The 12,505-nt window shown below is 37.1% G+C and overlaps 1 protein-coding gene across 1 annotated transcript; it reads right to left on the bottom strand.

The window, feature by feature from the left end:
- Window positions 1-1,910: 1,910 nt before the first annotated feature.
- On the bottom strand, window positions 1,911-12,083 carry poglut1 (protein O-glucosyltransferase 1). Its single transcript, XM_056764210.1, has 11 exons — window positions 11,799-12,083; window positions 11,164-11,254; window positions 8,449-8,592; window positions 8,218-8,353; window positions 5,044-5,165; window positions 4,874-4,933; window positions 4,682-4,781; window positions 2,807-2,865; window positions 2,470-2,637; window positions 2,335-2,391; window positions 1,911-2,229 (listed from the first exon to the last, which is right to left on the bottom strand). Exons 1-11 carry the CDS (start codon window positions 11,872-11,874, stop codon window positions 2,073-2,075), a joined length of 1,170 nt encoding a protein of 389 aa, XP_056620188.1. The 5' UTR covers window positions 11,875-12,083; the 3' UTR covers window positions 1,911-2,072.
- Between the last annotated feature and the right edge of the window lie 422 nt (window positions 12,084-12,505).

Genomic DNA, 12,505 nt, shown 5'->3' with positions numbered 1-12,505 from the left:
GCCGGACTACACCAAGCCTTTTCACTTGCATGTTAGGGAGACGGTGGGTGCAGCTCTAGGGGTCCTATTGCAACTTCATGGCTCAACATATAGGCCAGTTGCATATCTGTCTAAAAAGTTAGATAACATAGTCACAGGTATGCCAGCATGTCTTCATGCTGTGGCTGCAGCTGCTCTGATTGTACAGATGGCTGAGAAAACTGTGCTGTCACACCCTTTAATATTATATGCATCCCATCAGGTAGGTGTAATTTTACACAAAATGCAAACACAACACATGACAGCGCAACGACGCTCAGGTTAAGAGGCTACTCTGCCGGCAACGAAAAAACTTAGCATTCAAACTACAGCAAACATTAATCCTGCTTTGCTGGGTATTTTGGGTATGGTAGACATGGCAGATTTTAATGTTGAACATGATTGCATCTTTGAACTGACCACCTCTTACTCTTCTAGGTTCGATCTGTTGGATACGCACCTAGAGGGGGGAGAACACATTTATGTTGATGGGTCTTGTTCAAAGCCCTCTGACGGTGTCTACCTCTGTGGCTATGCTGTGGTTTCCGAGTCAGGAGAGGTAAAAGAAGCTTTTGCTCTAGATTTCAATTCGGCTCAAGCTGCAGAGTTGATAGCATTAATACGGGCCTGTGAGCTAATGACAGCAAAGAGAGTAACAATTTAGTTCTTCACCATTATGCCAGAATGTGGGGAGCGAGAAGTTTTAAAACTGCTGATGGAAAGCCAATAGCACATGCAAATCTGATAGGACAGTTAACTGAAGCAGTTCAGCTTCCGCTCAAAGTGGCCATAGTAAAGGTCAAGGGTCACGCTTCGGGGGGATGAGAGATGAACAGGGTAGAATAGCACTACTATTCTGAATTTTTATGTTTCCCAATAATCCACAGGCTTCTCCAAATGCTGTTTCGCAAACTTTAACTGAGCCTTTTTGTTCAGCAATGGAGTCTTGCGTGGTGAGTGTGCAAGGATGCCATGGCGGTTCAGTGCATTGCTTATAGTTTTCTTTGAAACAACAGTACCTGCTGATGGAAAGTCTTCCTGAGGTTCTGCCAAAGTGGTTCTTGGCTCTTGGAGAACTCTCCTGATTATTCTTTGGACTCCTCGGACAGGGATCTTACGTGGAGCACCTGATCGTTGCCGGTTTATGGTGAACTGATGCTCTTTCCATTTCCGGATAATGGCCCCCACAGTGCTCACAGGAACATTCAGAATTCTGGAAATGCGCCTATAACCATTCCCATCAAAATGATAAAATAAGATTACGAAGCTCTACAGAGAGTTCTTTGCTTTTACCCTTTCCTGTGTGCCTCCTAGGTAATGGGAAGCCTTTATAGGCCATCAATTAGGACTAAAGCAGCTGATATCAATTAGTACTGATAGGGGGCAGGGTTTCTCTCTCAATACTGACAGATTTCAGGTGATCTCCCGGCTATCTATGCCATTTTGCCCCTTGTTACCTTCATGTGTTCAATACTTATTCCCTGTGTCATTTCACTTTATTTATTATGAGTGAACTTGTATACTTAAATGTTCTGATTTCTTTGTATGAATTCAATATTTGGCTTGATGGCTACATCTGGTGGAAATTGCCAAGCTCTTGGGTAAGAACCCAGGGATTGCACATACTTAGAAACAAATGTCTTGTATAATGCAATCTAAGTCGCTTTGGATAAAAGCATCTGCCAAATGCAAAAGTGTAAAATAAGATTTTTTCATGGAATCACAAAATAGCAATGTTATGAAACAATTAAGTTTTTTCTTGAAATAATAACATAGTATCTAAAAATAACGACAAATGTATTTCCTGGCTTCCATAGTGTAGTGTGTAGATTAAACAAGAAATTGCTTGGCTAAAAGGGGAAGAAAAGTTTATAGTACTGAAACACTTGAAATACCAACAAGAATTTATTGTTTTCCATACATCCTTTTTAGATAACACAATATAAAAAACTAACTTTGTGAGATGTTTCTAAAATTCTGAACTTAGCTGAGGATGCAAGACACCAAAACGTAACTGCAGTGGAGTTAAAATGTACCACTGTAAATTCCTCAAGTCAAAGTTCAAGTCTGATGGGCCTGGAAAGGATCTGAGAGTAGTTTGATTTCCTTTTGGGTTTGTATTTAAGCAGTTTACCAAAGTCAGTGAGCAGCCTCTCCCAGTAAAAATATATGTCTTCAATGCGGAGGTGATCCAGAATAAACTTCTTCCCCCTAAAGAAATAAGCATAGATGCATACATATCAGAATCTCTTAAGTCAGTATTTGTATGAAAAGCAGTCTTACAACGATGTACAATAAATGGGAAAAAAATGCTACCTCATAGCTATTTCATTGGCCACACCATCATTTTCTTTAACAAACTGAAGAAGTTCACTAACAAGAGAGACAATTTAGGTAATGTTTTATAGAATAATATGAAACAAGGCAGGCACATTTAGATGACAAGATTACCTGATGTTTGATAAATCCTGTTTAACAGGGATGTAGTGAACCCAGGGCTTGAGCTGAGGATAGAAGAACTCAAGCCATTCCTCCCCAATATGGAAAACCAGCGAGCCACACAAGAAAAGATGCTTGAAACGGAAACTAGCAGCAACCCCTCTGAAGTTGAAAAGGTATCTGAGGAAAGGATAAGAGCGACAAATACAACAGAAAATCTATGACCACCGTTTGTATAAAATGCTGATTAAATGAACTCCAATAAAACTTTTGTTAACCCCCAAATGGTGTTGTGGCTATTATACTCAAGACTGAAAAGTCTGAGATAAGGGCTTAAGAGAAGTCTTACTTATATTCACAGTGGTTAACTAGGGGAATCTCCTTGGATGGGGGTCTCCCAAGAGTGTCCTGATATAATGGGAAAAAAACAAGTGATTGTTTTTTTTTATTTTCAAAAAAATTGCAAACAAAATTATTTCACGTTGTCATTATTGGGGTATTTTTGAGGAAAATAATGAATTTAATTTTGGAATAAGGCTGTAACATAACAAACTGCGGGAAAAGTGAAGCACTGTAAATTCTTTCTGGATGCACTTTAGATAAGTGATTGGTCCTTGAAAAAACAGTTCAACGAGCACAGTTTATTCATCCTTCAGGTGAAGTACAGTCTGAATGTGCTGCTTCTCCCTGCCACTTACTGAACAATGTAAATTTATACACTTAAGATAAAACACAAAACCACACCGGTCTGCTACTGATAGGACATTTCTACTCCCCTAAATATGACTCAGCTCGAAATGTGAATGGTTGTTAGTCATATGGCTTCTCATATGGCCATTCAAATATGCGATGGTTGCCAGACCTTCAGTATGAAGGCTACACAAATCAAGAGGGATGCAGGAAAAACTGACACCATAGTGAGGCAAGGCTCAACATTAACACTTGTCCGCTTGTCCGGGATGAATGAATGTTTTCTATGGGCAAGTGAGAGAGAATTTTTCTTGGCCGACCTGACAAGAAACTTGGAAAATAAAACAGTGCGACATATATGTAGAATATTAAGAATACGTGCATTAGACAGAGCTGCGTGTTTGTGCTTGTTTGTGTGTGTCCATGAGTCCAATGAGTCAATGCGGACGCGGAATCCTGTTATTTAAATGTCATCTGGCTGTTCTGCGTGAATTATGTGCGCAGTTTAACATACAACACGAGTGATGGTCAAGGATTTATCTGTGTCTGCACTGTATGAGGATATGAACACATGAACTTCATCTCCTGAGTTGCTCCGGGAGTTTATTTTACGATCGTTTTACTGTTTGAGTGAAGCTACCTGCAAAGAAAAGCGCTTCCCGACGACCCATCAAAATAACAGTCCGGTTAAATTGAACACTCAGACAAAAATACTGTAGTGTACTATAGTATTTGCAATTGAAAATTCAAAAAAAGTTAACTTACAGCCTTAACTTCAAAGTATTCTTACTTGTCTATAAATCACTCAATGGTCTAGGACCTAAATACATTTCAGATATCATTATTGCATATAAACCAAACAGACTTCTCAGATTATCAGGATCAAGTTCACTTAAAACAGGGCGAGTTAGCATTTAGCCATTACGCCCGTAGCTGGAAACTGCTTCCAGAAGACATCAGATGTTCAGTAGCCACTTTTAAATCCAGATTAAAAACACCTGTTTGATGTGCATTTAAAACCTGAGCACTGTGCTGGTTAACATCAACTGCACTTCTATTTACAATTTATTTTTCTTTTGTTTTTATTCTTTTTATATATACAATCACATTTTAAAATCAATTTTACTGCTGTTTATTGTCTCAAAATCTAATGTTGTATTTGTGATCTTAAATCATTTGCATTTTAAAGATGCATTTTATTTCTCTTTGTCAATTATTTTACGCCTATAACCAAATTCAGGCGGCATAAGCAGAAGGACACTGGTCAAGTTTGCTTTTAAGCATTTTAACTAATCTAAATCCAAAACAATTATATTAATTTTATTATATTATAATACAAATGAAATATTATTTTTTATCTTTGGACAAGTCATTTTTGTACCACATGACAATAAATGATGTCAAGACCTGTGAGGTATATTCTGGATGGGCACCTTCCTTCTGAACTTTTTGACTAGGAAATGAATTGTGTTGGAGGGCCAACTATATATTTAAAACATCTTGACTACTGTAGGTTTGAAAGCACTTAACAAACCTTCTCTGACTTCCAGGCCTGGTTCTTTGTGTACTCAGCATCCACAAGATCAGGGGACTCTCGAGAAAGAAGGATCAGAGGGTCTCTCTCTGAACTGGTTCTGCAAATGATAAAAGTTCAACAGATGTTGTAAACAATGTATTTGAATGCACATAATATTCAAATTAGAAAATACTTTAACACACAACTGACCTAGAGCCCCTAAAGAATCCTTTGGGTATCTTTTTCTTCCACGGCCACTGTGCAGCTGATCTACAGTGTTTACCAAAATGTATAGTAAATATTTGGGAATTAAATTAACTAGTGCAGTGCAGAGTAACAAATCCAAGGTAATGGATTTGTTTTGACAGAAGCCAACCCACTTATTTAGGTCTTCCCTCATTAGGTCCCATCGGCCCAGTCCAGTAGGATAAATAGGCCATATAGCAGGTCCTCCCTCCCAGAATGTCCATGCGGGATACATGATGTCGTTGTACTCTGATGTCTAAAGAAACACCTATTAATATAGTAATTCATGATAAAACATTTATGCCCGAATAATTTTTTGTAAAAAAAAAAGTTAGGCTAGGATTTACAATCTTCAATTTTTTTGGTACAATCAAAATATTCTGTTCAATTACTGAACGCCATGAACAGAAGTGCAGTTCAATACTTTTAGCTTCTGGCACATCTACAGCTTAAATTTGTGAAATGTCAGCAAAATACTTTTCAGAACAGGGTCTATGGGCTTGTGCTGAAGAATCATTAAAGAGGGTTAGAAAAGATGACAGAATAAGCTTTATTTGTAAATATTTTTTACAAACACAAATATATTATGGTTTGTTTTAATGTTATACTGCCAGCGTTTCCCATACAATGCCTTTACTTGCCTATAGGTATATTTATGGCCGCCCAAGTATATTTGGCGTCACATTTTTTTTATCCATCCGTGCTTATGTCAGTACCTGTGATCGAATAACTAGTGGATAAACTGCGCTAACGTGTCTTCTTTCCTTCCTGACTTGTTTGGTGTGTGTGGAGCTCCATAATCCAATGGAGTAAACCATGTTTTCAAAAAACGTCCAGAGTGCTTTTTTAAACACCTAGCGCAGGCGTCTTTTTATGCAGCTCAGAGCGTCTTTTGAGGTTGAAAAAAGTTCAACTTTCTGAAAAAAGTTCCTTTTTCACAGCTAACCAATGACAGAGACCTCTCATTTCCATAACAACATGTGAGGATAATGATTGGTCGAGAAGGCTCAAGCTCGAAAAAATTAAAATGGAGGCCGAAACGCCTGTTGGAGGATAGTTTAGTATGAATGAAAGTTACATTTTTTACTTTCAACAACTTCTGATTGCATTTCTATCAAGAAAAGAGTATTGTTGTTTTTAAATATGTGACAAATTATTGCAAAGACGCTCTCTGTTTATAATTCAAATAGAAATCCGGTATGCTGCCTATTTTTCTCTGGGCTGCCTTCTTGCACAAAGTCATGGAGTTCGGCTGCTATTTTTTTTACTTAAAAAGGAATTTGTCAACTTTTTATTGTCAAAAAAAGTGCTAACACCTAGACTGCATGATGACTTCACAGATATGCTAATTAGTTTAGGATGTCACCAGAGCAACAAATCTGTCAAAATCCGATGGGAAACACTGACTGGAGATGTTTTATGTATAGTTTACATCACAGAATAACTGATGTTGCAACAATTCACCCAGTTTCCCAAGGTTTACATGTACTTTATTAATACAATAGCCATTAATTAAAATGCATGCTTATTTGATCTGCGTCCTTGTTCAAAGCCTGGATATTGCAATCATGCGATATGATGTTACATCCACTATTGTTTGTGATGGTTTAAATAAATAAAAAAGTAAGCATAGTGTTGTTGTGTTGGGGTATGTACAGTTTGTACAAACATATTATTTTTTTATTTCTTTTTTACTTTCACAAGCGTCTCAATTACAACCCTAAACACTAACCTTAACCTTGAGTCTTCCACTTATTCACTGACCCTACACTCAAAGTAAAAACATTTTGCGGAAAAAAGCATTTACAATATGCTAAATTTAATGTAAGGGTCAACTGAACTCTCAATAAGTAGTAAGGTCCATAAATATTTGGACAGAAGCACATTTTTTGTTATTTTAGCTGCGTATCAGTGTATTCGAGTTACAGTTTTATTTACAAAACTTCTGGTGTTCTGACTCATAGTTTGATTTCAAAAAGACAACAAAGTCATCCGCAAGATGCCAGGAACATTAAGAGCGGCTAAATCAGCAAGTTGGTACATTCTGAGGAAAGAAAAAACAGACAGCTGAGGTCAGCAACAAAAATATTCTGGGCGTCCATATGAGATAAAGGTGGTGGATGATGACATTAACCTCTCAATGATCAAGAAAAAAACCTTCACAACGTCCAGACAAGTGAAGAACACTCTCTAAGAGGGTAACATGTCAATGTTTGTCAATCAAAACAATAAATAGAAAGCACGGAGCTTGCACGACCAGATGTAAATGCCCTCTGAAACGTTTTCGAGACAGATTAAAATCCGATCACACAAATCGCTTGACGAAACTGGACAAGTGTAAATGATCTAATTGTTGAGGCTACATTTGTCAGGGCTTTACTCCTCCAAACAGAGTCTGTCACTGGCAGACTCGCTTAAGTTCGTTTTTAAATGTAGACACACAACAATCACGCTGATAATGTGCTGTGACAGGTTCGTGAAAATGTAATCATGTGAATGCAGGTGCTGTTGTTGTGTTAAAAGAAACACAAGAAGACATAAGCATCCAGATTAATGAATCACTTGTCTGGACTTTGTGAAGGTGTTTTTTCCTTTATCATGGAGAGGATAATGTCATCATCCACCACTTTTATCTCATAAGGATGCCTAGTATGGTTTTGTTGCTGAGCTTAGTGGTGTGCTGTTTCTTTTCTCACCAAATTGTTGATTTGGCCGCTATTCATGTTCCTGGCATCTTTCTGATGGATTTGTTGTGTTTTTGAAATCTAACTATGGTCTGTTTCACTATCTTGGAGATCTCCCTGAACCCCATGATGTGGGTTCACAGCAACAGCTTCAAAATGCAAACACCCCACGTAAAATCAACTTTAACATGCTTAACTTATCAAGAAATGATTTAAGGAAAAGCCAATACCTGTGAATAAAACAGTTTTGAACTGTACAATTACTTTTGGTCCATTGAAAAAGGGGGGAGCTTCCTATTAAAGAGCTTTAATTCCTAAAGTCTTCAGCTAATATGGAAGTGAATACATCCCAAATAAAGCTGAGAGTGTGCACTTTAAGACAATATCCATTTATAAACAGCTAAAATAACAAAAAATGTGCTTTTGTCCAAATATTTATGGACCTAACTGTATGTTTAATTTATAAACATTTAAAAAGTAAATAAAACCGAGGAAAAGGTCTATAGGCACGTCTTCACAGCATATGACATCAAAGTGCAGTCTTTACATCTTGTAATTGTTACAAAAACCGTGACAAAATAATAATGCAACAACAGATGACAAAATAAACAATAGTGTACATACCTTGCTAAAGGACAATACAGGCAGGACTGGCTGAACCCATCTAGGAACCTGAGGATAATCACGTACATTAATGACCACCTCCAAATCTGGCAACCTGTCAATCACTTTCAGTATGAAGTGTTCAACCCCACTGCATCTGAGAAAAGGATAATAATATTGCCCTAATGAGTTTTATATTTGAACACACACATAATGCGGTCACGATTGGTAGCCATTAAACAATTTACCCACCTTGCTAAAAACATGCAGCTTTGTTCCCTATACAGTTTGTGACCAATTATCTGGTAATGTGTTCCAACACCTCGTTGGACAGTATCTGCCATCAGCCCCTCAGATATTCCATTTTGGAACGGCATAAGGTCATCTTTCAAGATACTGGAATCAAATGATCAGTAAACAAAGGGCAGTACACGAACATTCAAAAGTTTATGGTCACTTAAAATGACCCTAAAAATGACTAAAAATGTTCTTATGATCATAAAAAAACATTTCAATCTGAGGGTCTATTAATATAGACTATGCCAACATATAACTTCTTTTCGTTAGAAAACTAATTTATACAATACAATTATATAATATACTTCATTTCAATTCAAGTTTATTTATATAGCGCTTTTCACAATGTGCATTGTTCCAAAGCAGCTTTACAGGGGCAAACTGGAAAAACACAAAAGGTAAAACACATCACAGTGCATGGCGTTTATAGAACAAGAAAGATCATTCTTATAAATAATATCAAATTAATTAATAAATAAATGCAGTCTCCCGGTGAGCAAGCCAACACTGCCCTTTGTGGCGAGGAACCCCATCTTCTATGATTGATTAATGGAGAAAAAAACCTCGGGAGAAACCAGGCTCAGCCGGGAGGGCCAGATCCCCTCTGACGTGTCATAGCTGCACTCAGTGACCCCGACCAAAAGCCACCGAGCAAATATCCACGAGGAAGAGGGAGAGCCCACCATCAAGTGTTACTTCATATAGAACAAAACTAAAAAGAAACATCAAGTATTTTTCTTAACAAAGCGCATTTTAGTCCACCAGAAGTTCATCTGTACTGCAGCCTCTGGCGACGAGTGGTGGTTGCAGAATACCACTCGCTTTAATTACACATATGTGTTGTCAGGACCTTGTCCTTCCTGTTATTTCAGTTCTCTAACTCCCTGGACAAGGTCAGGACAGAACCATGTCATGTGTGTATGTTTTGTTTTATGTGGAGACACGTGGCGGTATGTTTTGATAATTCGCCGCATGTCCTCCTGTCTTCTGTGTGGCTCCGCCCCCTTGTTTCTCCGTTAGTCTCCCATTAGTGTTTCATCTCCGTCACCTGTCTCCCTTTATTGTTTGGTAGTATCACCTGCCCGTCGCTCTCCCTATGTGTTTATCCCTCGTTAGTGTTTCCCTTCTTAAGCCCTGTGATTTCCTAGTCTTGTGTCGGTTCATTGTGTGTTATTTTTCATGGTTCTTCTTTCACTCGCAGTCATTTTGTGACATGTGTTCATTGGTCCTGATGTTTGGTGCTCTGAAGCGCTTCATTCATATTCACATATGCGAATGTATAGGTAAACCGGTCATAGTGACCCATGATAAAAGTAGTGAAGAAATAGTTTTTATAATATACAGTGTGCTCTATCAACATGTAATGTCTCATATTACCACACACCTCTCACTACATTTTATTAAAAATAAAAACAATAGAACCCTGCCCAATACACATTAAAAATGTAAAGGATTTATTTAAGCTATTAATGCATAAAAACCCAAAGTTTCATAATGGTATTTACAGGTATTTTTATAAACATAGCATCATGTAGCCTATGTAGATCCACATACAGTATAAAATAAAAAAAGACAAAACACTTCTGCATACAAAAGTTGTATGTAGAAGTGTTTTGTCTTGTATGTTAACATTTTTAGGAACACTGCAAACAAAGTGCAATTTTTAATACATTAAAGTGCAAAATGCGCCTCTATCACTGAACTTCCGGTGGACTTAAATGTTACGAAAAATACTTCAGGTTTTGTTTTGTTTTATATTAATTTGTGGCACTCAAAGAAATATTAAACAAAAAAAATTGCATTGTAAACAGTGGAATATGATAAAAATCGGTTCATTTGTTTTTTCTGTTTTGAAAACTGTTACATCCTGTGGACATATATTTTATTTGAATGTATTCTTTCTGAAGTGTTTCCCTTGGTGGATATATTGTATTGTTGTTCTTTTCTTTGTTCTCTCTCTCTCTCTCTCTCTCTCTCTATCTTTCAGTTGTGGACTGTTGAATGAGCACCAGCTGATGCTCATTGTAGATCAGCAGTGCGAATGCTGAGTGATTCAAAGAGTATATTAGCAGAGATGAAGCAATGCTGGAGAGCTGATGGAAAATGCCTTTCACTCCTTGTCCTGATCCAGAATCATGTTGTTTGTTTGTGACCATGAGTGGATTACCTCTCTAAACTTGGTGAATAGATAGCTTGATTGCCATTGTCAAAGAGTGTACAATCTTCAAGAGTAAGAGTAATGGACCTGTTATTGATTTTGATTATTGTAGTTTATTCTTAAATCTTATGTAAAATACTTTATTTGTTATACTTTTAGGAATTGGTAGGGGTAGGGTAACTTTTGGCCTTGCCCTCTCCTGAAGAAAAACTTCCTTCTCTTATTCACTTTTGTTGCAAAAAAGTTTTATTTTGTTTTCTGATTTGTTATTAGATTAGCAATTTGTTGTTAAGTTTTGCACCTTACAGCCACCATACATCTTTTATAAAAACCCATGAAAATACAGGTCATAAATACTAGTAAAAAAAACACTTTTTACATTTTTTGTTCTATTATTACCTGTAAGCAGATATTGACTCGCATAGCATTTAAGTTGTAATGCATTTAGGGGGTGTCCAAACTGTCAAGAGAGCTGCGATGGAACAGATACTGCTCTATATATTTCAGTTTACCTGAGATGACAACTTTCATTTTTCTGAATGCATGGCTTGTAGTTCTTTGTGGCATCTGTGATTTTGCTGAGGTATGACTTCCAGTGTTTGTCTTTTATGCCAAAACAGAGAGAGAAAGAAAAAGTTTGTATTGTTATGATTAGAACGACAAATTACTCATAGATCCTTTTACACACTAATATAATGACGCCTGACCATTATAATATCCAGACAATCTGGGTTTTAAAAAATACATCAAAAATAAACTCAAACGCTTAATTTATTTGTTATATGCCCTGTTTCACAGACAAGTCTTAAGACTAGATCTAGACTAAAATGAAAGTTTGAGCTGTCTTATTTGAAAATAAATTGCCCTGGCATATCTTAAAATATGTCATTGTCATTGTTTTGTCTCAGGGATGCATACAAGTAATATTTTTATCTATGGAATTTTTATAAAAGCGACTTAGATATCCCAATTTAACTTAGGCATAGTTCTGGCTCTATCTAAGCCTTGTCTGTGAAACCCTGCCATGATGTTTAGTGTGCTAAAACGCAATGCTTATCCATCATTGCGGTACTAATTTTATACAGCATATCTAAGGATAATTATTTAACGTAATGAAAACATAGCGTGAAATACTAAAAGCACTTACTATTATCTGAAAGACAGCACTTAAATCCGTTAAAGAAAAAGATGAGCAGCGAAAAGACCAGACGCGATAGCTCCATTTTCCAGATCGATTAAGCCTGCCTGACTGTGGCTTCTGGTGTGCTGCTGCTTTGGAACGATTATTGGTGAAACTTCCGGCGGAAATAGTGCTGCAGCCGCGTTTGAAAGGTTTAGTTTTCTGTCTATAGATGTACATAAGTAGATATCGCATAAGAACGCTCCAGACACGGTGCAGCGGGTGCAGTGCACTCAACAGATAGTTTGCCTCTTTATTTCATTCACTCCCTCAGTATCACGGGGGATGTGCGTCATTGCTTACGTTGCAAGAGTGCCCACTACTGGCGTAAGAATTCTGAGATATAGTCTTGAAATGCATTTATGAAATTTGCCAGTAAAACCATCATTCCCTTGGGATTTATTATTTTGGTAACACTTTACAATAAGGTGCTGTGTATTTACAGTAGTTAATGCATTTTCTAAAATGAATTAACAATGAACAATACTAATACAGCATTTATTAATGTTAGCCCATACAGAAGTCACAGTTTTCTTTATTGCAGACCACAGATACAGTATAGCCATGCATCGATGGAGGGCAGCAAGGAATTTTCTCCATGGGATTTCACCATAGCAAACACAAAATACATATGCTTTGTGTGTTTTTGCTGTTGTATTTCAAATGTATTGTAT

The sequence above is a fragment of the Triplophysa dalaica genome, chromosome 2 (assembly GCF_015846415.1).
Source record: "Triplophysa dalaica isolate WHDGS20190420 chromosome 2, ASM1584641v1, whole genome shotgun sequence".
Taxonomy (NCBI): Eukaryota; Metazoa; Chordata; class Actinopteri; order Cypriniformes; family Nemacheilidae; genus Triplophysa; species Triplophysa dalaica.
This window is presented reverse-complemented; position numbering and strand designations above follow the sequence as displayed.